This window comes from Sphaeramia orbicularis, chromosome 13 (genome assembly GCF_902148855.1).
Source record: "Sphaeramia orbicularis chromosome 13, fSphaOr1.1, whole genome shotgun sequence".
Taxonomy (NCBI): Eukaryota; Metazoa; Chordata; class Actinopteri; order Kurtiformes; family Apogonidae; genus Sphaeramia; species Sphaeramia orbicularis.
The window spans coordinates 5038320-5064584 of record NC_043969.1 but is presented as its reverse complement, the minus strand read 5'-3'; the positions used below and the strand labels follow the sequence as shown (position 1 = coordinate 5064584).

Here is a 26265-nt window from a genome sequence, read left to right as displayed (position 1 = left end):
AATGTGTGAACTGGTATCTAGGGGTGGATAGAGGCTGGATCTTGAAGAAATGCGGGAACATTGCATTCCTCTACAAACCTGCTGATGCCTGGAAGGATTGCCTTGTCCCTCCTGAATCTGCATTTGGTGTTGGACTTTAACCCTGTGCTAAGATTTTTCCTTAAAGCTGCATGTGCAGTGGATTTACTGTGTCCGTTTTGTACACTGGCTTGTTGAATGAGTTGATCTCTTAGGCCTATTTTCTTTTATCATGGTCTAGGAGTCAGTTTAGTGACTTCAGGTCCATCTGTTTATATGTTAAAGTTGTTGACACATTAGGACTCCGTAATGGCATGACAGATAGGGACCAGCTTCCTTCAGGTGCTGTTCCTTTTATTTTTGTACTGTCTTAGCAGTGTGTATTAGTGCCCTCTTAAATAGCCCTCTGTGTATGGATGTGAACACATCACATATAGCCTACAGAAAATAAATGTTTGATATTCAGTTGTGATAAAAAAATGTTTAAAATGCTTCATAAATGCTATTTTTATATATATTTTATATAGTTGTTTTCAGACATTTTGAAGCCAACTCCAACCTACAGTACTTAGTAGGGAGTCATCAGCTAATACTCAGACCCATCAAGCCAAATAGCAAAAAAAAAGATGTGCATAAATTAATGGACTACTTCAATATTGATATGTTTAGTTGATCAATCTGAAGTTGAACAAAGTAGTATATTTTACACACTTTTTATTAAATTAGCTGTATCTAAGTATTGGTTTCTTTTTACACTTGGTTAACCACCTCGTTAATGTTTGTGTTTTTAAGCAGATGGCTTGCTCTACTTTTTTGTTTTTATGGCATACATATTTTGTCCCATTCTCCTTTTCTAGAATTAAACCATGGCAAATTTTTTATGGATTTTTATGGCATGGTTTTTGCTGCTGATGTTTAAAATGTCAGTTCAGTGGGTTCAGTTACATTTTTTATTGTCAGGCCTGTTGGTATCCTTCAGATCCTCCCAGAGGTTGTGTGGGGATAAGGGTTTGTTGTTATGACAGTGTCAGAGTGGGGGTGTTACCACCTTTTAGGGGCCAGTATTTGTGCATCTGTCTTTTTGCCAAGCTGAGTTGGTTTGAATGAGTGCATCACTGCAAGATCTGAGCTTCTAACAGAGCCCATCATGAGAGTGAGTAAACCCAGACTCTTAATTATTTTTTCTTAAATGTCTTAACCAGTGGTTTGGAGGCTGGAGTTTAGCATAACCTTAACTCTTTGAAACACTTTTATATACTTTTTATCACAGACTTTTACTTGAAATTGAAACTGTTTGCTGTTAGGACATGCATCTTATTTATCAGGGAAAACCAGAAAAGCTTGATTGTGCATAGCCTTCAAGCCACTTTCTTAGTTTCCAAATGGGACACGAGACACTGGCATCTTGTAAAAGGTTTGGCTTAACGCATTGACCTGTTGTACCACCTTGCTCCTTCCTTAGCAGGACTGTCACAGAAGGACCTAACTTCATAGTACACTTAGCCGCGACAATTTCAGAGCATAAAAAAAATCCCCTTTGGCCACGTGGAAAAACAAATAATAGCATTCCTGCAAATCTGTCAGCAAGCACTTGATGAGGTGCATAATTTGAGCACACTTTGCATATGTCAGGCGTCAGAGTTGATGGTGCATCAAGTTGATTTATGTCGAGGTCAAACACGTTTAGTGGTGTTAAACCTGTCTCAGATTGTGCCACACATACATCTTACAGGTATGGTAGCCTAAAGGCTGTCTGGCAATCAAAGGAGACAATAACAGAGCCAGATTTCACTTGGTTTTCATGACAAAAACTAGACAGGCGTCAGAATGCTGAGGGGTCTAATCAGGGTATGTGTGTGCAGATCTGATGGAGTGGGAGAACTCAGGAGTAGTTGTAGACTTGCCAGAAAATATTTGAAGTTTGACTTTTTTCTGTGCTGTTGTGGCGCTCAAGGGGTCTTTTACTCTCACCCACTCAGTTAAAAGCTAACTGGTCCCAGATTACAGGTTGAAGCTAATGGCGGGACTGTAGCTCCTAATTATGCAGATGCCTGAGTGGGAAAGCAATGCTAATTGTAAACCGAGAGAGAGGTTCCACCACAGGATTTATTTGTGGGTGAGTGCGTGCAGTTTAACTCGCCTGTTGCTTCTTTGCAATGAGAAACAGATTGGACCTTAATTCATATGTAAGAGGATAAAAAGGAACAATACTTCTTTAGTCCCAAAGCCTTGTTTATTGTGAAGCAAAAGATGCATTTGTGTGGAGGGGAGTGTTTGAATTAAGGTTTGGCAGCTACTGTATATGACTTTCTGAAAAATAATGTTCACATTTGGAGATTGGATTGTGAATTATACAGGCATTTCTTGACAAGTTAAGTCTAAAACCCATGATTTTTTATGTTGACATGATAAAAAAGACTAGCTAAACTTCAGCCTCAAGCATCTTACACTTATGTTTCCCTCACTGTCTTAGCACATTGAAATGAAACGCTCAGTTTACCTTTTTACAGTCAAACCATCAAGTTACTCTTACAGGTGCTGTGATTGATCAGCTAGTTTTTTAAGCTTGATTGACGACTGTCTGATCAGTCTAAGATGTAGCTGATGCTCTGCTGCTCAAATTTACATGTAAGAGCAATAAAGTGGAATATAGCTACTGGAGTTGATTTTAAAATGGATTTTATTTTGTACAAAAGTTCTGTTCTGTTATTTGGAGATTTGTTAGAGTGGGTATAAAATGAGGTCCCGTAACCTCTGGCAGTTTTGGAGAGGGGAGAAAATTACATCTAAATTCAAAATCAAAAGTTAGTAATGGCAGGTCAGACATTGAAAAAAGACAGAATTCAGAAATGGACAGGAATCAGTAGTTATAATGTAACATTTTGTTACTCTACAATTGAGAACCCCTGAAAGCCTTGTTGAACATGATAAAGTGTAATAGAGGATAGGCATTATATTTGTGACAGAATTTACTTGTACTATAGAAGTACAAAACATAAGATGTCATGTAGCTAACAAGGAATAGAGTACTGTTGTTGCCTTTTCAGGTTTAAAAATGTGAGAGACATTGTGGCTGCAGCTGAGAGGAGACAGCAGCTAACATTCAGGGTTCAGAGGTCATCTGTCGGCTCAGTCTGCCAGGGGCTCCAATAGGTGGGCCGACCCTTCACGGTGACAGCTGGACAATCAGTCACAGAATCTGACTCCAGCTAGCATCCGGGGGAGGGTGCAGTGGGAGCTGCTGTGTTGTTTCAGGGGTGGCGCAGTCTTAACAGACTTCATGTCTGTTCAAACTGGAACTAATGATGGATGCCAAATACATCACACAAATCTTACCTTATTGGAAGAGAAGCTTTCATAGATGCATAAATATAATTCTGGCTTTGTTTAAAACATGTTTAGTTTTCACCTTGGATTTCCCCATCCTGTAGTGCCATCCAACTTTGAAGTAGCTTGTACCCACTTAATTATAATGGTCTAGAATGTACTGTATATATTACATATTTATAGTAATATTTAATTTTCTCTGATGGGAGGACCCCCAAACCTACCACCTGTGAATATAAAAAGTCAAATCACAGTAGATCAGGGGTGTCAAACTCATTTTAGTTCAGGGGCCACCTACAGCCCAATATAATCTCAGGTTGGCCGGAGCAGTAAATTAAGAACAGCGAAAAAAGTAAAATTTAAGTAAAGTTACATTATGAAAATTTGCACATAAACATTTCTACAATGTTTCCTTGAAAATAAGTGCAAAAAACAATACTATGCCTCAGTTTATCATGTGCACATGTGCATTACAACTTACAGATCACAGAGGATCTACAAATACAAAGCATTTATTAACAGGCAGAATATTGTCAAAATTGCACTTAATTCTCTTAAGACATTTCAGGTTGTTCATACTTATTCACGTTATTCACAATTTTTGTGAAAGAATAGTTTGTAAATGTAAATATTTTCCACATAATTGTACTTTTTTACACTAAAACAGAGGAAAATATGAGGTTGTCATTATTTATAGGTTATTATGATAGTATTTTCCTGGTCTGAACCACTTGAGTCCTAGTAAATCTATTCCTAGTAAATAAAGATCTTAAAATATGAAGCTAATATTTTTCATTTAAATTGATCATACAGTAGTGAATTATATGTTGGATTATTGTTTTAACTAAGTTGATTTCTTAGACAGTTTTCATGTATGTTAATAATGTGCAACAAAAAACACTACAAGGATTGCAGTTTTAAGACTCAACCTCTGCTGTTATTGTTTTAGTGAAACACATTGTCATTGCCCCTTGTGTTGATGGCCAGTCCAACCCTAATCTGATGTCCTTCCTTGGGTTTACTTATGTTTTCCACAGGAGAGGCAGCGACTAGAGACTATCCTGAACCTCTGTGCAGAGTACAACAAAGGAGAGGGCACAGGCCTGGACCCCCTTGGCTCAGGGAGAACAGGTTTCCCAGGGAGCCTTGTAGATGGCACCGGGCGAAGACTGTCCATGGAAAATATCCTAGGAGGGACGCCAGCCTCGGCTGGGCTACGCTTAGTGCAGAGACAGAGGGAGAGTGATGAGGAGAACCTGAAGGAGGAGTGTAGTAGTACAGAAAGCACTCATCAGGAGGTGAGGACATCTCCTGCTTCGAGCACAGCATCAGCACTGCACAATGGAGACAGACAGGTCAGCGCCAGCAAGTATTTACCGCCAGATGGACTTGTGCTCTGCATGTTGCTGTACAGCCCAGTATGGGTGAACAATGTGCATGGCTCTGCTAAATGAGTTATTCTTGAAGTGAGGTTTTGGTGTCTCATTAGCCATTTCATAAGATTACGACTACGCAAAAGAAAGAAAATTCCCAGTAACCAGTTTTCAAATCTGCTAAGCAGTGCATGAGAATATCCGCCTCGGCTGCACCACAGTTTGCAGAAGTACATGGAAATATTACAACATGTAAAAGGTTGAAAGCCTCTACATGGCCCTTATGCAAACAGCTGTATTTTAAACAAGTCTTATAAAATACTGAATTATCCTATGGCTCTGTGATCTGACAAAATTCTCATCTCTGGATACACACAGATTAATATCCAGACAATGCATATTATGATTTGGCAAGTTTTCTCAAAACTTAATAGTTTTATATGCATTGTGCAACAAATGAAAGATACTTTCTCAGGTTTCTGTTAGACTATAAAAAGAAACTAAAGTGTTAAATATAAAAAGGAAAACAACTATAGTTGAAAACAAAATAAATACATGCCTACAATGTGAAAATGGTAATATAAAAAAAGCAACAATTTGAAGTGAGTGTTGTGAACACTGGTCTGTAGCAATGTAGGTATTTTTGCGTATTCAGATCTTGTCCATTGGACTGAAGTGGTTTGTTTGTGTTATAACATGTGCTGTGTATAAGTACATAAAGAGTAAACCGAATAAACAGTAAATAGGTTGATTAATGGGATAAAGGAATAGAACATTACAAAGATAAATATTTTGTCATCATATTGCAGAGTTCTTCTATAGAAGGTGGAGGTGTAGAGACATTTCACAAAGGGTTAGAAGCTTGTTGACTCTTGGCGTGGATGGTTCCTATAGAAACAGCTGTTTTCAGAAGTGACAGTTGTATAGTAAACCTGTCATATAAAGTACTGGCTTATCCCCTTTGTGTGAAGGATTGCTGCTGTTTGCCAAAATACTGTTTGATGCTGTTCCTTCTTACATGAGGCTGAAGTCATTAGTGCTCATCAATGTATTACTGGTTACATTTGAAGGCATCAAAGTTGTTTCTGTTCACCAGCTTCTGCATGCAACTCATTTATGACTTTTTCACTTTCCATGTTTGGACTTTTATTCCCTCTCTTGTCTGCTTCTTATTTTTCTCTGTTGGTTTTGATGAGTATGTTTTCTGTTTTTTTTTTACCTATTTTTTGCTTTCATCTTTTTTCCCCCCTTTATTCCACTAAAGCCTCCCTTAACTCCGCTCTGTTTCAACAGCATGAGGAGTTGTCCAGTTCTGGTCGTCTGGAGCTCGGCTACCTGGAGGATGAGCGGGTTCGCGTTCTGGCTCAGATCGATGAACTCAAAACCCGACTGACAGAGCTGGAGCAACAACTCCAGGAGTCCAAACAGGAGGTAGAGTAAAGATGTTTGACCTATAGATGATACAAAAATGTTGTTTGAGCATGCCAGGTGGTGAACGCCATCTAACGGTGCAATTTTGTTGAACTAAAACTCTGAAGTAGAATAATTTATGGTAACAGCATCATTACTTGCTGTGTTGAGGAGTAAGTAGTTACATACGTATAATGTCATGATGTAATTGGATTGCAAATTAAATATCGTAAATCAATTGCAGACATCAAAGTTATGTGTACCTTAAATATTCTCATGATTTGTTTTCGTAGATATGCATTAAAATCACAGTATTCCAATCCTAATTCAGATTGCACTGAACAACTACTATGCATAGATTACATTTTAAGCCACAAAGACCCAAACAGCTGCTGGCGACCAAAAGCATCTACTGACCTAAAATGTTTAATTTTAATTTATGTTAACTTCTGAACCACCAATCCTATCAGTACAGATAACTAATTCAGGTAAAATGCAGTTTATCATCTTTTCACTATAATCAGATATAAACCATTTGGACATTCTGAGGCTCCGTAGTGAACGTGGAAACTTAGACTTAAGGCCCCCACAGAATCAGGCGTACTTGACTCCATGGATGTCCGCGCATACTCAAGGCAGACCCAAAGTGGATGTCCATCGGACACGTCTGCGCAAAGCTCAATTCTTTTGACCGGGCGGACTCTGTGTACGCATACTCTGTGTCACACAATAGACTGCTCAGCGGGAAGTTTTCACATTGACCTATTTTAAATATGACACCGAGCTGGTATGACTTGATTGGTATGCTCAACTACGAAACCTCAAATGTCAGACAGTGCATGCGGTATCCACATTGCTCACAGTACGTGCACAGTATGCCCAATTCTGTGTGAGCCTTTAGATTTAGGCAAACTTTATTGATCCACAAGGAAAATTACTTGGTCACAAGAGCTCAGCTGCATATAAAAACACTCGTGAACAAACAACTAGCAAAAAAGCAAAGAAGGAAAGTAAGTGTGAAAAGATAAAAGCAATGAATTATATAAACAGAATACACTAATAAAGCAGAAAAGCAAGATTTGCATATGTACAAAGAGCAAAATGGAAGTAAAAGGTTAAAAGTTAAATGGAGAGAAAAATTTATTTGAGCTGGCATAAAAAGTAGCACCTGGTCTTTATGTGTTAAACATGGTAACTGGTGTTGTATATTTAAAGTAACCCTCCCAGTACTTGATGACTGGTTCTATTACTCTGCAAGGGGCTGAAGTTTTGCCTGATACTAGTATTGTAACCGGCTGAAGACAGTGTGTGACTGTGACTTTGGGCGACTCTTCCAGGCGGAGATGGAGCGTGCCTTGCTGCAGGGCGAGAGGCAGGCGGAGCTCAACCAAATCGACGCAGAAACGGACATCATCACTCAGCTTCAGCACAAGCTGGATGAGCTGGAGAGCGCCATCCAGAGGGAGAAAGACAAGGTAGAGAGACCAGGGACAAAGGATGTGACTTAATATGTACAATTTCAGATGCTGGGTTTGATTCCTTTCAGGTCTTCACGTTTACTCTTTTACTGTATTGTCTTAGTTAACATAACAGGTGATGTAGGTGCATTATCTCTCTCTCACACACACACACACACACGCACACACACACACACACACACACACACACACTGCCTGTCTCTTAAACTGTCTTCTCTGACCTTCTCTCCTGGTTGGTCATTGGTTTCATTATTTTAAGTTGGCAGCTCTGCCTTCCGTGAGCTTATTCAGCATGTTATTTCAAACTGAAGCCAATTGAAGGCTTAAATAAAGAACTGGGTTTGCCTCTATTGGATGTCTTCTTTGCATGACTTCACCTCTCAAGTCAATGTTCTAACCAGCGTCCATTAACCCCTAATTCCTCCCCAGCCTCTTCAGCACTCATGGCTGTATCTTCTTGCCTTTCTCTTCACTGTCTGCATGAGAGGATAACCTGCGCTTCAATTGGGTCAGGGCTCTGTAGTGTTTGGTTATGTTTTTTAGTGCATGGGAACTGCAAAAAGCTTTTATTAAGTTTAAGTGGATATGGAAAGCTACGAGCATGTTCTGTTCTGTAGTATATGGGGATTATTTTTTCGTCTCTACTTGTATCAACCACATTTTAGTACAACAAATTAATAGGAAGAAGTATTTATTTGGGATTTCTGGGAATTTTTGTACCTACTTTATTCATGTCCACAGATAATTTTGTGAATAGAATGTAAAGATGTTGATTGTTTTATTAGAGGATAAACCTTTGAGTAAATGAAAATGGGTTTCCTGCTCTGTTAAGATGTCTCGGCATGAACCTGCATTTGCTGAACATGTGCCATATTATTTGTAATAAAATTATTTTCCTATAGAGGAAACCTAGGTGTTGTAGATTAATGGAGGATATTTTTTCTACCTCAGACTGTAAGAGACTTTATTTTATACTGTAAAAGTGAATCCTGGTTTCATCTTTGCTCTAATAAGACTCAAAACAGAACCTTCTTTCATGCCAGAGTGAGACTCCTGTGGAGCCATAGAGCACCTGTCTGCCTAGTTGTCTTCTCACATCATAATACATAGAATGTTCATAAGATGAGCTACTAAAGCCATCTTTGCTTCAACATAGCCAGTAACAGCACAGTTAGTCGTTATTGATCAGTTTCTGAGCTTGAAAACTGAGCAGCCCCTAGGAGCTGAAATGCTTTTATGCTTTGGCTAGCGGAATGACTCAGAGACCAGTCACTAGTGTCATGTTATTGCTCAGGATTATTACCACAGTGTTCATACATGTTCTGTGGCCAAAAAGTGTCAAGGACATTATGGAGCAATTTTCTCACAGCTTAGCATAGGCATATTAGTTGGAAGGTATTAATCACTTTAAAAATATAAAAAAGTAATTGACTTGTGTTTTCAGGCAATGTTGTAATTGTTGAGTCAGTAGCTCCTGCGTGTTTGCTGCAGAGCCATAAAGCTGTCACATGACTTTTGCTAACACCTTGCAGCTTTGTATTTGCATGGTGTGGATTTTGAGCAGTGTGTTTCTCTCTCTGTCTTTCTCTCTCCCCTCCCTCGTCCATCCATCCTCTGTGTGTGTGGGTGTGTGTGTGTCTTGTGTCTTTCTAGGAGAGGGCTAATCTTGAGTCTGAGCGCCGGGCCCTGCAGAGCCTTCAGGAGGGCTACGCTGAGCTGAAGAACCAGCTTCATAACTGCCCCGAGTCCCTGCGTGAACAATTGCAGGAACAGCTCAAAAGGGTGGGTCGTCAAGTCAAGCAGAAGCACCCTCCCCCCACTACCTTACCGACTCCAGTCTGCAATGGCCTCCAATGCAGTTTATCACCTCATCTTTGCACACATCCCCTTTCCCTTAAAATTTTTAGAACACCCAGTGATGTGCATTACAATCCACATTTGAAAGTTTATCAAACCTTAGTGTCCTTAACCCAGAAAGACCCAAACAGCCACTGGCAACCAAAAGCATCTACTGATCTAAAATGTTTAATAACTTCTGAACCACTAAACCTATCAATATGTTGAAATTATTGAGGTAAAATATAGCTTTTCTTCTTGTCATTGTCATCAGATATGACCATTAAGACATTCAGAGGTTCCGTAGTGAACACGGACATACCGTCATCTTCTACAACACTGATTCATCAGTGAAACCCATGGAGTTTGATAAATGACAGTGGATGGTGACACTTGTTTTTATGTTCAGTTACTGATATCTTTGCTGAAAAAGTAATTTTTTCCTCAGTTTTCTCTGCTTCTGATATAATAACCCTCAACTTTAACCTGAGCTACATGATCTGTAAATTTAATATAGGAAAATGTGTGATTTTTACTGAACCCCCCCACAAAAGTCATAGGGTAACATTATAATAAATGGTGTTCAATCACTTGATAAAAGTTAAATATAGAGAAAACAATATTTTGGAACTGCCACAAAGGTAGCACTGGGTCTTTATGGGTTAAGACTGGTAAAATTTAATGATTCACACTGGTGCAAAGGTACGAGACATGCATGGCCTGATTAAAAATGGCTTGCACTAGAAATTTATTTGAAAGACAGAAAAATGTAGCAAACATGCATGTCAACCATCTCATCAACTGAGATGTCAGTCTTCTGAAGGATTTAAGGTTACTCATTCAGCTAATATCCATGCTATATCGTGACATGAGCCACCTGAATTTCCATGCAGAATACTTTCAAAACTTTAATTTATTAGTACTAACCAAACTCCATAGTTCTCCACCAAGAAATAGGCTTATTAAATGCGTGGTAGAAACAAAAAACAAATCCATCAGATCACATTAATGATGATTTGCACAGGACGAATATTATCATAGGCCTGATAATATGTGTTTGGTCATTTGTGGTCAAAGTTTTACTTTACAAATTAATCACAGACAGCTTCACAGACAGCTTCCACAATTATTTAAATTTTCCAGAGGCCTACAATCCTAGTCCTACGTGAAAAGGACAGCAGTTGCTCTACTCAAAAACTGGTCATGTGAAATAAAAATGGCACAGTAAGCTGTAACTTGCTATTTACTCAAGAAGATATAAAATCTTATATACTATACTGCCCTGCATAGAATCATATTCTTTTGAATTGAATTACATAATACTGAATCACATTGTGTTGATCCATATTGCATTGCAATAGAAATTAATCATATTGCTTGTAATTGGTAATTGCTTCATATGTATCATTAATGTATTGGATCATTGTAATGCATCTGGGCTCAACTGTGTAGATGCACTTCCTTTGTGACCTCATTAGTATAGAGCATGTTTGCCAGCACTGTGCACATATACCCTTATATACATACAGTACAGGCCAAAAGTTTGGACACACCTTCTCATTCTTTGCATTTTCTTTATTTTCATGACTATTTACATTGTAGATTCTCACTGAAGGCATCAAAACTATGAATGAACACATGTGGAATTATGTACTTAACAAAAAAGTGTGAAATAACTGAAAACATATCTTATATTCTAGTTTCTTCAAAGTAGCCACCCTTAGCTCTGATGACTGTTTTGCACACTCTTGGCATTCTCTTGATGAGCTTCAAGAGGTAGTCACCTGAAATGGTTTCCTAACAGTCTTGAAGAAGTTCCCAGAGATGCTTAGCACTTGTTGGCCCTTTTGCCTTCACTCTGCGGTCCAGCTCACCCCAAACCATCTCAATTGGGTTCAGGTCCGGTGACTGTGGAGGCCAGGTCATCTGGCGCAGCACTCCATCACTCTCCTTCTTGGTCAAATATCCCTCACACAGCCTGGAGGTGTGTTTGGGGTCATTGTCCTGTTGAAACATAAATGATGGTCCAACTAAACGCAAACCGGATGGAATGGCATGTCACTTCAGGATGCTGTGGTAGCCATGCTGATTCAGGTTGCCTTCAATCTTGAATAAATCCCCAACAGCGTCACCAGCAAAGCACCCCCACACCATCACACCTCCCCCTCCATGCTTCACGGTGGGAACCAGGCATGTAGCATCCATCCGTTCACCTTTTCTGCGTCACACAAAGACACGGCGGTTGGATCCAAAGATCTCAAATTTGGACTCATCAGACCAAAGCACAGATTTCCACTGGTCTAATGTCCATTCCTTGGGTTTCTTGGCCCAAATAAATCTCTTCTGTTTGTTGCCTCTCCTGAGCAGTGGTTTCCTAGCAGCTATTTGACCATGAAGGCCTGATTCACGCAGTCTCCTCTTAACAGTTGTTGTAGAGATGTGTCTGCTGCTAGAGCTCTGTGTGGTATTCATCTGGTCTCTAATCTGAGCTGCTGTTAATTTGCGATTTCTGAGGCTGGTGACTCAGATGAACTTATCTTCAGCATCAGAGGTGACTCTTGGTCTTCCTTTCCTGGGGCGGTCCTCATGTGAGCCAGTTTCGTTGGAGCGCTTGATGGTTTTTGCGACTGCACTTGGGGACACATTCAAAGTTTTTGAAATTTTCTAGACTGACTGACCTTCATTTCTTAAAGTAATGATGGCCACTCGTTTGTCTTTACTTAGCTGATTGGTTCTCGCCATAATATGCATTCTAACAGTTGTCCAATAGGGCTTTCAGCTGTGCATCAACCTGACTTCTGCACAACATAACTGATGGTCCCAACCCCATCAATAAGGCAAGAAATTCCACTAAGTAACCCTGACAAGGCACAGCTATGAAGTGAAAACCATTTCAGGTGACTACCTCTTGATGCTCATCAAGAGAATGCCAAGGGTGTGCAAGGCAGTCATCAGAGCTAAGGGTGGCTACTTTGAAGAAACTAGAATATAAGATATGTTTTCAGTTATTTCACACTTTTTTGTTAAGTACATAATTCCACATGTGTTCATTCATAGTTTTGATGCCTTCAGTGAGAATCTACAATGTAAATAGTCATGAAAATAAAGAAAATGCGAAGAATGAGAAGGTGTGTCCAAACTTTTGGCCTGTACTGTAGTTCTACTGCAACTTTTATTTTTAAAAATTTATTTATTACCTTTATTTAACCAAGAAAACCTCATTGAGATTAAAAATCCCTTTTTCAAGAGTGTCCTGGCCAAGACGGGCAGCAGCACATAAAATAGTTTCAAACAGACACAAGCTTTCATACATAAAAACGAAAACAAGTTTTCAATTACCCCTCCTGCAGGGCCCCCGCTGCATATGCTCCACATGCACACATGCCCGCCTTCTCAGTGCTTCTCATGGACGTGCTGTTGCCACAAAGTACAGGAATTTTTCCTCCTCCACACCACACCTACATGCTATTGGAGGCCTCAGGTTGACACCAGACCATGCATACATGTGGCTTCTGGTCATGTCAGCTGCTAGCACTACCCCCCTTTTTTTGTGGGTCGTGCAGTCCAGTCATACTGCAATGCATGTGTGAATCTGATCTGCATCTCCTCTGTGGTTTGTCGTGGCTCATATAATTTGTTAACTGCACACTAATCAATTAACATAGGCCCTAACTAGAACCATTTTCTGTCTTCCCTCCTTCTCATCCTGTGACTTATCTTTTTTTAAATCAGTGTTGTTCAGTTTGGATTTTCCTTTTCAGTTCACAGCAAGCTACTAAAGGAAAAACCTGTGCTTGCTACACTACCAGTGAAAAGTTTGGACTCACCTGGTTTTTCTGTATTTTCATGTCTATATACTTTGTAGATTCGCACTGAAACCATCAAAACTATGAATGAACACATAGGATAAGATAAGATAAGATAAGATATTCCTTTATTGATCCCACAATGGAGAAATTCACAGTGTTATCAGCAGCATGAAACATACGCATAAACATACACATACACGTAAAACAGTCATATAAATTTGAATAAAAAAGTGTTTAAAAAGGATAGTGCAAATATGGTTTGGTATGATGTAGTGCAATGGTTATAAATAAATAAATAAATAAATAAATAAATAAAAAATACGGATTTGAATATATACAGCATAGATGGAATGGAGGGAGGGTTGTTATTACACCACATATGTAGACCACATATGTGGTGATCTACTGGGAGCAGGACTGATTGTGGAGTCTGACAGCAGAGGGAAGGAAGGACCTGCGGTATCTCTCCTTCGTACATAAGGAATTATGTAGTTAAAAAAGTGTGACATAACTCAAAGCATGTTTTGTATTTTAGATCCTTCAAAATAGCCACATTTTGCTTTTATTACTGTTTTGCACATTCTTGGCATTCTCTCAATGAGCTTCATGAGGTAGTCACCTGAAATGTTTTCCAAAAGTCTTGAAGGAGTTCTGAGTGATGCTGAGCACTTGTTGGCCATCTGCGGTCCATCTTATGTCATTTAAATTAGAAGGTGAGTCCAAACTTTTGACTGGTAGTGTACATTCATTAGTTTAGGCTCTGTTTGTTTATGTATTTCATCTGGTGTCATTGATTTTGTGTCAGAGTTTCAGCAGAGATGGAAAAGTTTTTTTGAGATCACATATTCCGGCCATACTAATGATGGAACAGTGAAAAATTCAGCTCATTTAGCAGAGCAGAGATATAAAATGCCTTCCAGCTGCTAGACATTTTGAGTTATTTTTTTCTTGTTTGACCACAGGACATGTAAGTTATTTTGGGTTCTGAATGCATCTCCAAAGATTTTTGTTTATCACTAGTAGGACAAAGGTTCTCAAGAGCCTTCAAATGCAAACACTCATCACTCAGCTGATGACAGGAGTATTGAGGAGTAAAATCAATTGCTTGAGCACAGATAGTTACATAATATAGATGTTTTTTTTGTACAGTAATGGGCATGGACTTTGAAAACTTATTTGGAGAAATTAAAGCGATTGAGAGAAAATCAAATCACTTCAGGCAGATGATGGTCACCTTCTTGTGTAATGTGGTTTTTGATTTAAATGGCCTCTCCTGTTCGTCTCGGACAGTACAGTAGGTGCATTTTCCATCATCAGTAGCTGTGCTGCAGTAGAGGCATGTTCTTCATGGCTGTCTGCTTGACTGAGCACGCTGTGCTTTGAGTTGTCTCCCCACATAGCTGATATAGTGACATAACCACCAGTGTCGTGTGCAAACGGTTTCATCAGGACGGAGAGGTGCTTGAAGCAGGAACCAAAAAATTTGAGGATCTGGAGTTTCAGCAGCTGGAGAAAGAAAGCAGCTTGGAGGAGGAGAGGGAGACCATCGGCCAGCAGCTGCTCCAGGAGAGAGCTGAGTACCATGGCAGTGTGGCCAAGAGGAAGGTGGGATGAACACCTGACACACTGTGGGGGAGTTGGAGCACAGAATAGACTTATTATTCATTCAACAATGACGATTTTGTATATGAGCTGAAGCTGCTGTTGGCAAAAATGTTTTTTAGATATTCAGTATTTATTTTTAATCATGTTTTGATCAAAGATCTTTGAGATTTCTAAAGCCCGTTTTCTAAACCAGTGTTCAATCCACCAGAAAAAAGCCTTGCTATAAACTTGAGATTATGACAGGTTTCTGCAAATTTATGTTAACATAATTAGCAATTTAAAGTGTCAATGTTATGTAAAGTTCTGAGAGTTCAGCAAAGGGTTTGACTGTACTTCCATGTGTGCCCCTTGTTCAGGAGAAGGTGTCTGCTCTGGAGAGCCAGGCCAACCAGCTTGGTCTGCAGGCGTCTCAAGAGTGTGAGCGAATGGCCAAAGACAGGACCCTCACTCTGCAGATGCTCCAGAAGGTGTATATTCAAAACTCACACAAAAGTATTTCAACCCCCTTTGGATCCACCCAAATTCAGAGTTTCAGGGTTGACATTTGATAGAGAAATGTATGTTTTTCTTTCTTTTCTGGATCTGCAGACTTTCACAGATTACTGACTTTTGGCATCATGTTTACTTACTTGCAGTTTCTTTGGTCTTTGAAATGTGTAGTTATTAGATTCAGAATAGATGCAGCTTTACTGTAGCTTTTCTCTTTGAGAAGGTTTGCAACTCACTATTGATGCATTGGTTCTGTTTGTAAACTAATGGATTGTTTATGGTGGAGTACACTTCGAAATTGTTGACTGTGAGAGAAGAGATTCAGGTGTGTAATCATGGAAAGACTTATGGATTCGTGATACTTAGGCTATGACTCGGGTTTTACAGATTTGATGAAAAATTGGTGACGAAAGCCATACACAGCTTTAAGCAAACTGCTAATGGCTCCGACCCTTTGCTAGTCTAACAGCTCGTGTGTGTCTTGTGTTGCAGGAGAAAGAGAGATTGTCAGCTCTGGAGAAGAGATACCACAGCCTAACTGGAGGAAAGAGCTTCCCCAAGTCCTCCACTGCAATGAGAGAGGTGAGAGAACCACTGACGTGATGTTACAAACCAACACTGAGCTGCATTAAACAAGGACTTTTGATGACTTAAAATGGCTCATAACATTTCCATTTTTAACAGCAGTGACTTGTTTGACTTTTTGTTTTTAATAGGTATTAATCATACTAATGATATATGGGGCAAAATTTTGCAGATGTGTTTGCTGATAATCAGTGTATATACACTCAAGGAAAAAAAGAAACGCACCATTTTCATTTTCTCAATTTTTTTCAGAAATATGACAGTTATTGCAAAATTACAAACTACAATGAGTTCAGTACTATTCTGAGTCAAAATTAAATGATTGTTTTCCTGGTTCCAGTTGATTGATTTTGATTAGCAATAAGAACTGTATTTTTGTATTCCTCACCCATGTCTGCTCATGAGTGAAACTCACAGATGAATTGGACCTCTCCTCAATTGTGCAAAACCATTCCCTATAAAAAGACACCGAAATGGAGCAAAAACACATTTGTCCACAATGCCATGACTACTGCAACTGAAGAGGGATCGGGCCACATTGGGCCAAAACCTGTTGTGCCAGCCGATTGGGATGGCCCTGTGCAGCCGTTGTAACACACGGTTGACCAGATCTGGGACGGTCGTTGGAGGAGCCGGTGGTGTGGTAACACTCAGCAAGGCGTCCAATGGTAGAGTGTTGGACTCCAAACACCCTGCTCCGTCCAGCTTGAAGCATGCCAATGGCCTGATCTCTCTCCGGTTGCAGTAGTCGTGGCATTGTGGACAAATGTGTTTTTGCTCCATTTCGGTGTCTTTTTATAGGGAATGGTTGTGCACAATTGAGGAGAGGTCCAATTCATCTGTGAGTTTCACTCATGAGCAGACATGGGTGAGGAACACAAAAATACAGTTCTTATTGCTAATCAAAATCAATCAACTGGAACCAGGAAAACAATCATTTAATTTTGACTCAGAATAGTACTGAAGTCATTGTAGTTTGCAATTTTGCAACAACTGTCATATTTCTGAAAAAATCGAAGAAATGAAAATGGTGCGTTTCTTTTTTCCTTGAGTGTAGATCAGTCTTAATTCAGACATGTTTCCATAAGGGCCGACAAAAGGAGGACTTTAACTTTGTAGCGTTATGTAAAGGCCAGCATTTTTATGTATTGTCCAATTATGATATATAAATTGCACAATGATAGAAAATTGTGTCATCTTTCATGTTATGCTAATACGCTGTGTAGCAAAATGCACTATTTAATCAAACACATCTATTATCTTTTGTAACCTAATCAAAAATCATATGAAGTTGTACAGAGTTATATTTTAGGGCTAGTGTTTAGTTTTCAGCTATAGTTTAAAAGTGGATTCTATGTATCTTTTTCTTACATTAATATTTTTTAGGCTTTGCTTAAAAATTACACAAAATTGGGAAATGGAGAAAAAATAAATTGAGTATGTACTATTTATTCATTAACAGTACAGTAAATGTACTGTATTGAGGGGTGTACCACTATCTGAATATTAAGTAATCTATATCGCAATTCATTTGTGATTCATTTTGATCATATCACACAGTCCTAGTGTCCCAAAAAGTGTGTGTAGCCATTAAAAGTACTTCTTTACAGCAGGAAGCGCTCCATATCAGTGAGGCTGACCTGTACTTGGAGGATGTCCACTCCTCTCAGCATTCCCTCTGTCGAGCCTCTCCTTCCTACTTACATCCCTCCCCCTGTCAGTTGTACCCCAGCAGCCCTACAGAGGTAACCGGATGAATGACCCCTGCATGAAGCCTGCTGCTTCCCCTCTAATTTTTGTGTGCAACTCACAGCAAACAGTCCACCTATCCTATCATTGCACCGTCAGTGTACTGTTCACACTGTGGCTCTAATTGCAATATGATCCCGTGTTAACACTGTGCTGGCCCAGTTTTCACTTTACACTAAAGCTACAGCAAAGAGCCAGCACAGTAGCTTCCAGTCTGTCCTGTGTCTGCTCAGAGTCCAGGAATGTAGTGGAAAATCCACCAAATCCAACTAAAACTCACTTGCTCACTTTTTACTAGGGATGGGAATTGTTGAGATTAAAATGATATTGATATCGATATCATTATCAAATGTCTTTCATGGCCTGGTTCTTCATTGGTTCCTGATCTGTTTTCTGCGTAGGGGAAAGCTTTTTTCATGGCATTCCTACAAGTCCATAATACAGAGAAAGGTGTTTCCACTTTAACTTGAAATGATCATTTTCAAGCCAGTACAGTTAGCACTGTTATAATTCTTCAGCGGAAGCCATGGACTGTTTCTATCCCCTTTTCTATGACTCTTTTCTTTCAAACATTATTTTATAGAGCAACCAAACCAAAAATAATGATCTTATAATACAAAATTTAGAGTAATTGACAAAAGAAATGATGGCATAAAAAAACTGAAGAATGTTTATATAGAAAACTGAACTACAGAATGTTTAGATAATTAATCGAAAGACAAAGTAATATAAATTGTTAGGTTTACTCTGAAGTAATGACTCCTCACATTTTTCAGCAGCATAAGATATATGAGTTGGATGCCGGTGGTTTGATATGAAAATGTCAAAAAAATTGCCTGCATCATTAAAAAAAATAAACTCTGAGATGTATAATTCCAATGGATTAGACAATTTGGAAATAGTACTCTATTCCCGTCTCTACTGTTTATGTTCACAAGACGAACCACTATCCATCACACGGACTGTCCAACAGTGAAGTGAAAAAAAGCAAAAATTACCACTACATCACTGGTTTGTTTGAAATCAACAAAGATCCAGCCTGTGACTGTGTCTGTGTATGTCTGCTGCTTGGGTTACTCTCGTTCATCTGTCATCACACGCTCCCTCCCTCTGCACCTTCGTAGGTGAAGTGACGAAGTGAGAACGTGTACGTTGGCTCCGTGCTTGTGTACGTTAGGTTCAGTGTTGTTGTCATTCTGTCTGACTGTGCTGTTTGGCCGGTGCTCAGGGGTACATGAAGCTGTCGGACGTCTATAAGATGTACGGCAGAAGTGAAAACAGCAAGCCCGCCTCGCACGGCCACTCATTTGCCATAGATGCTGCATTAGCTGGCCCCTGTGAGGTACCATCACTTACTATCTGTCTATTTCCTGACTTGACTTATATGCTTTGTTTTTCTTTCTGTCTTTAGTATTTTCTCTGTCCTTTCATATTTATGTCATGTTGCTCCCTCTGCTGGTTTGCTGTTACTCATGCTGACTGCACTGTGGACTTTGGGCTGTTCTACATGAGGCTTCAGTGTGAGCAGCTTATTGTCAGCATATCTGTCGTAATGGCTGTCATTACCTTCGATAGGCATTCAGGATGAAACGCCTGCCATTAATAGACAAAATCATAATGTAAATGTTAATGATTTATGTATTACCACACTGATGGCAATATGATGTGAGAGACTCAGAATGGGTTCCAAAACACTCCACAGGCCTGTTACTACTAATCAAAATATAAATTAAATAATTACCCATTCAATTTCAGATACTTAGAACTGTTGTAAAATAGCTTTATTTAACTTTAATGCAGTCTACAGATTTGCTGTGCACACTAATGCAGATATAAATGTCTTTCTTGCTCTTAAAACCTCCCAATTAACACTAGAAAGAGAAATTACAGTGATTTCCATCTGCCTGTACCAAATTTACAACTGTGAATTGCTTTAGAACAATTTTGAAGGTCACCCCCAGATATGTTTTTCTGTTTTTCCTTTTAAGTACAATCCAGTCATTAAGAATCATTAAATCAGAATCTCCTGAAAATCCAGGATCTCTAATTGAAAAGGAAGAATTGTCTGTTGGCTCTGAAATATTCATGATGTCTCTAATCCTGCTCATAAAAGCATACCATTGTGGATTTTAGAAGAATACCGAGTGAAAACATCCTGGCGGGATCAAATTCAAAATTTACACTGAAGGAACATTTTCAAAATTATTTTAAGCACAAGAAGGATGTAATTTCTACTAACTAATGTGTATTACAGTAGGAACTTGTGTAAAGATGGCCATAATGGCTGTGATTTATGTCATCTTTTCTTGTAATGGTAATCTAGACTGAAAAGGTTAGGTTTATCCATATGACTTGAAAAAGTTTGAATTGTAGTAATCTGTCATAGATTATCATATTTTAAAAGAAACTCGGTTCAAAAACAATTAAAATAGAGATAAAGAAAAAGATATCAAAGGAGAAAGAAGACCGTTGACAGCAGTTAAAGGTTGAGTAAAATCAAGTCTTAAAGGGACACCTGATTTCATTTGGTAGATCGTGTCAGCGACTCACTCCCTTTATTCCATAGCCAGGCCTGTTGAACAAACAGCAGACCTGAGCCCAAGGTCAGAGATATTGCAAAATCAGTTCTAAGATGTAGTGGGAGCCACTGTGAAGATGCTACAATTGGGGCGATTTGATCATCTCTCATTGTTGCGTTCGGTTCTGTGCAGTCTGGACTCAATCAATAGGTTTTGGATTCAGGCAAGTAAAAAGGCTCTTTCAGTAACCCAGGCATGTTGAGATAAAAGTATGTAAAATGGTCTCTGTGTTGATGTGAATTTTTGATGATTAAAAACAAGATTGCACAAGATTTTGCTCTGAAGCTGGAAAGGCAAGTGAACTAACAACTTCCAACAACAACAAATAAGTAAGTTGTCAACCTGAAGGGATCCTGTTAGGAGGGTAATATGATGATATCAGTCTGACACAGATGTTGATTTTATGTATTGTGTAGTCATTCTGTTATAATTCACTCTGTATTTCTTTTCTCGACGTGTCTTTTCTCTGTGTCTCCATCCTGCTGATGTACCTGTGTTCATTCTCCTCCCTTTTTCCTCCTCTTTGTGTGTGTGTGTTGCCTTTACTAAAGGAGTATGTGACAGTGGGCCAGTTAAATCAGATGTATGGGATGCCAAAAGTGGAGTCATCCCCTACCTCCCCGCTTCGCCAGAACCTGCAGTCTGGAGCCGTTGACCCCGCCTTCTCCTGCCTCCCCTCTCCTCATGGCTCCTCCCTTTCTCTGTCTGTAGAGGTGTGTGTCCTGTCTTTCCTCCTCCCCCTCCTCTTCCTCTTGCCAAACAGCCCTCAGGTGAAGTCATTTAAGGCCATATGAAGAAAATGACAGCAGGCTGGAGTTGAAGAACAGTTGTATTGGCTTTCTGTTTTTTGGGGTTTCATTTGTTTTTTTGTGGTTACCTGCTTTGCTACCTAATGAGTTCACTCTAAAGAAAAACAAAATAATCAGATTTTAGTGAGTATCTGTTGACTTACTTGCACATAAACAGTTAGTTTGTACCATTTTAAGTTTAAGTTAACATCAGTCTGGATGTTGTTCATATAGATAATTTTCCCACTTGCATCAGTTGTAAAATGCCACTTGAACTAGGTTTCACTCATGTCCTCATATCCTCAATAGATTAAATGATTCTACATATTCAGTTTCTCTCAAACATCTTAAATTTTTGTTCATTGATGGCTTCTCAAATGAGTCATGTTACAATCCAAAACTGAAACCTCTAAATCATTAAAACCACTCGAAATGGAGCGATTAATGGGCTGAAAATTTGGCACCAATTGATTTTATAAATCATCAGTATCAGCAGATTTTTGAAGTTAGTTTGGTGTTTATGTCCATATTTATTTTAGAAGTGAATACTCTGTAATCCAGGTTTGTTCATTTTGGTATTTATGGTTTTGACTTAAACTTGACTAGGAGGTGATATTTTCAGATTAATTTGTTTCTCCTGCAAACTATCACTGTTATATCAGCTTTCAAAAGTTCATTTTCAGTCAGCCTATAAAAATCTAAACCTTGACAACACCATAATTACCATTTTTATTTTAATACTTAATTACAAAAACCTATTTTGTCTTTTTACTAATATTTCAGGTAGTAAATTAAACTAAGATCAATCAGACCTCTAGTCCATCACACACTGATTGTTTTCTACACTGTTACTGTAGTCATCAGACTTTGGAGTCTGTCTCCTGAGCTACAGACTCGACTCAGTTGCAGTACTACATTTTTTGTAATTGTACCAAAATTAATTTACCATGAGAATTACACTTAAGTGTGATTAGTTGAGATCCTATTTAAACACAGTTCTCATGGTAAAACTCCCCAAGGAGAAAGTAACTACATGTAACAAAGGAGAAAAGTGAAGAGTTTAGCTGCATGATAGTCACGCAGAAAATATATTATGTTAGTAGCATGCTCCTGTTTTAATGCTTTTTCAGAACAATAAAGACCTCTGACTGGAGTTAAAACCTCAGCAGATACAGCAGCAGGAGAATATGTAACTGCTTTTTTTTTTTACGTATTGGAAATATATTGGGCAGATTAAGTTGAGTTGAACTAAAACACAAAAACTTTAATGTTCGTGTTTAACTGGGGCATTGCAGCAGAAACACAGAATTAGAATACAGAAATGTAAAATAAGAATATAACAGCCTAGAGGGATAATGATAATGCAGCTGACAACCATAATGTGAAGATATTTTAAGATGGAAGTCATTTTCATAAAAAAAAAAAAAAAAAACAACCAAAACATTAATAACAGCTTTTAGGCTGTTTACAAATGTTCGTGCCTTGCCTGATCTTCTCTCTGGATGCTTTCTAATCTATTCATTTTCACATTTTTTTTTTCTCTCTTTTCAACCTCTGCTTTTCTGTTGCTTCTCCATGAACTCTCCAGTACCAGTCAGAAGGCATTAGACCTCACCTTCCCAAGATAGATTTAGAGCAGAGGTACCAGGAGCTGATGGCTGGATCCAGCCAGCTCTGCCCTCCCCCTCTGCCAGCCAAGTTGCTGTCAGGCCACAGGGCTACACTGCAGGTAGAGGGTCTTCCTTCTCCCCTTTTTTCTATCTGCTGTTTCTGGGTGATATAATGCCTCTCCCAACCTTCATCATGCTGCTGATTCAAAGCCAGAAAACAAGTTCAATCTATGTGTTCGTCTTTGTATTGAAAGCAAGAGGAACATTGCGTTTTTCTATGTCAGGACTTCTGAGACTGCATTCAGATGGAAATTTGGGTGAATATTTTTCCGGAAAATGTGAAAAATCTAATAGCTTGAATGTATTACCTTAAAATGTCCAATATACAAATTTGACAGCTCTGAATTTATTAAATTCTGAAGTTAATGTTAACAGTCTGCATTACATTAGTCTATATTACTTTAAGTTCAAATTCCACTTAAATCCCTAAGAAAAAGAGTAACCTAGTGCACTTGATTAACTGCAAATAAAGGAATTATTTGTATTTATGACACTCTAACATAAATAAAAAATACAATACAAAGTAATTCTGCAGCTTGTTCATTCTCAGCTAGTATGTAGGCTAACATAGTATCTTCTCATCAAAAACATACCCATATAATTAGCCTCAAGAAAGATTGCATTCAAGAAAAGCCTGCTGAAAATAACACATTTTGAACTCCCCATGCTGCTCCATACTTTTTTCTTCTCAGTATCAATGTGAAATAGTTCTTACACTCAAGGCCCTCTCAGGTCATCATGAGTGTAGTTTAACATATTGAATCTTGCAGAAACCCTGTCTAGAAAGCACCTTAGCTTTCACATGCTGGCTTTAAACCCTGTTACAAAGTATGCTGTATATTAGAGTGTATCTTTGAATTTCAGTCTCACTCCTCAAATCAATGGCGTGTAGAAGATTTGCCAAGTCAGAGCTGTTTGATTAGGTGTAAAATGAATTCGTCTTGCAGTGTTACCTTTGAAATAAAGCTAAGGGTTGTTGCCTGTAGCAGAAAAAGAAGTCTGCAGAAAACTTCAGTCATCACTTAAAATAAGTCTGAATGTGTAAACACTTTGAAGTCACTACTTTGAACCATCAGAACTCCCATACTGTAGTACATGAATGCAGCATTAAGTTAAGTGAACCTGATCAAAGAGCTGGAGATGGAACTGTATGTGTGTTTGTGTATACGCTCTTTGATATTTTTATTCAGATACTAAAATGAACAGCTGATGGAAGCTTGATTCATTAAAGGGGTCATATTTTACTAAACCCACTTTTATTAGTCTTTGGTACATTTATTTGTGTATTTGGGGACCCTAATAGTTCAAAAAGTTTGAATTTGAACCCTCCAGATGCTGCAAAGCTATCTTCATATTCATTTTGGCAAAAATCAAGTGAATTCCTACAACCTGTTTTAATGTCTTCCTAAATTGTTCCGTCTATAATAGGGGTGCAACAGTACCATTGCACCGATCGGTACAAGCATATACTGCAGAACGGTGCATTTGTCATTTTCAAATGACATTTTCGGACAACTTGCATTTATATTAGAGCTTTGCAAGACGACTGACTTACGGAATTCTACTGTTATTGGTTAAAGCCGGATACGGAGCACTGCCTACCAGAGCCCTGGCTGAGTGCTGCACCCAGCCCGTTTGACTCGCACGGAACTCGCATCCAGTTCCGTGGAAGGGCTCATTTCTACTCTACATTTAAGACGGATATGGATGGAGCATTGTGTCCATCCCCTGCGTACATTACATACATAATTAGTGTGAGTTAGTGAAAAACTACTGACATATTTAGGACTACTACCCTTCTCAATATCAACATTAGTAAAACCTCCTTTTTCATTGGCATGTTTGTTATTAACTTTCTTCTAACAAGCTGAAGAGGGTGGGTGTGAAGTGGCTCATTTGCTTTTAAAGGGCCAGCGCTCATAACAACCTTTCTTGTGTCATTACTCAGAAATAGGGTTGAAGATGGGCCTGTAGATTTTAATTAATGAAGAATTCAGACCCAAGCATAGCATTTACAGTTTATATAGACAACAGGGAAATGTTTTAAAATAATAATTCCATTAAAAAAAACGCAAATTATCACTCCTGTATATGAATCTAACAACACTCAATGCATAATGCTAACCATGCTTTTAACCATTTTTTTCTGCAGGTGCTTTTAACTCATCCATAATGGAATTTAACTGTAACCATTTCCATCTCTTACCTTACCTTTACCTTAACATATTGTCAGCACTGTGTAATCTTGATGTCTTCATCCTGTTTGTTTCTCCATCAGGTTTTCCGCTCAAAGCTGGACAGCGATCCTGGAGTACTTCCCCAGCATAAAATGGGTTCGGCTTCACCTCTGCTGCATGGAGCAGCAACACTGGGACGCAACACAAGCTCCAAGGTAGACTTTATCTGTGCAGGTGTAGTCTTAAACTTGCATGACTCAGACCCTGTTGTTGGATGTTCAGCTATTAGCTTCTGTCTTATGTCCATGCTTTGATGCAGCAGAGTCCCCTGCTGGCAGCCAACAGTACCAGCAGTCTTCCCAGGAACCTGGCTGCAACCCTGCAGGACATCGAGACCAAGAGACAGCTCGCCCTGCAGCAGAAAGGTAACTGAGGTGGTCTCATCACAATGATCCTGAATACTGGAAAAGGCTAAATTAGTAAAGTGGAACCTCACCCTACAAGTGCACTGTAATATGACAAATTTGCTTTATGAGCCGTGGATCTTGAGAATTTTTGTCTCGAAATACGTGTGGAAATCGGCAGTACGAGTAGGAGCTCCTCCCAACTTCCGCAGGCTCACTTCACATTCAGAAACACCTACATTCAGATGGAGGAGGAGATTAGGAAATTCCCAAATGAGGACAGTGTTGTGGAGGAGGCTATCTCTATGAGTAAATTAAAAGAAGTATTAGCAAAGTGGCAAGAGGTTTCTGAGGTTAGAAAAAAATCATTCAGACAAATTGAGTTCATTTTGTGTAGCAGCTTTATTTAATGACAGTGGTCTGGTGCATTTTCTGAACTTTTTCAAAAGCAGAACCAAGCAGAATTCTGTGGCTAGGTTATCAATGAAATGACCTGCAATTGTGGACAATGATGAAAGTGAGGCCAGAAAAAAGTAATTAAGTGAGGTGAGAGAGAAAACACCAGAAATTCCTCTCCCTGATGTTTTGTTGGAGAAGGAGATTATCCTTCCAGAAAATAATCCTCCTCCTCCCCACTCCACTGTCTTCCTCATGCACAGATAGTCTCATCTTAAAGGTAAATCAGTTCATAAACCAGTTTATTAGTTTTCATAATTGTTATTTTCTTTCTAACTACACTTTTGCTCTTTTAAAAAACCCCAAAAAGGGATTTATTTTTTATTTTTTTTTGAGGGTTGGAACGAATTAATTATATTTCAATTCATTGCAATGGGGAAAACTGATTCATAAAATGAGTAAATGACAAAATGAGCATGCTCATGAAATGAATTAAATTCATACTGCAAGGTTCCGCTGTATTCAGTAACAACAAACTGTCAAACATTACGAAATTTGGTTTGAAGTAGTGA

At 38.8% G+C, this 26265-nt stretch overlaps 1 protein-coding gene across 1 annotated transcript in view; it reads left to right on the top strand.

Annotated features, from left to right (window-relative positions):
- The window catches only part of phldb1b (pleckstrin homology-like domain, family B, member 1b), a 168932-nt gene that overhangs the window by 113585 nt on the left and 29082 nt on the right, over window positions 1-26265 (top strand). The window contains 13 exon segments of the mRNA XM_030151693.1: window positions 4383-4700; window positions 6012-6149; window positions 7466-7603; window positions 9260-9388; window positions 14701-14856; window positions 15213-15323; window positions 15838-15927; window positions 17544-17675; window positions 18908-19021; window positions 20810-20971; window positions 22635-22775; window positions 24995-25108; window positions 25213-25318. Coding sequence (XP_030007553.1) covers window positions 4383-4700; window positions 6012-6149; window positions 7466-7603; window positions 9260-9388; window positions 14701-14856; window positions 15213-15323; window positions 15838-15927; window positions 17544-17675; window positions 18908-19021; window positions 20810-20971; window positions 22635-22775; window positions 24995-25108; window positions 25213-25318 — 1849 coding nt within the window.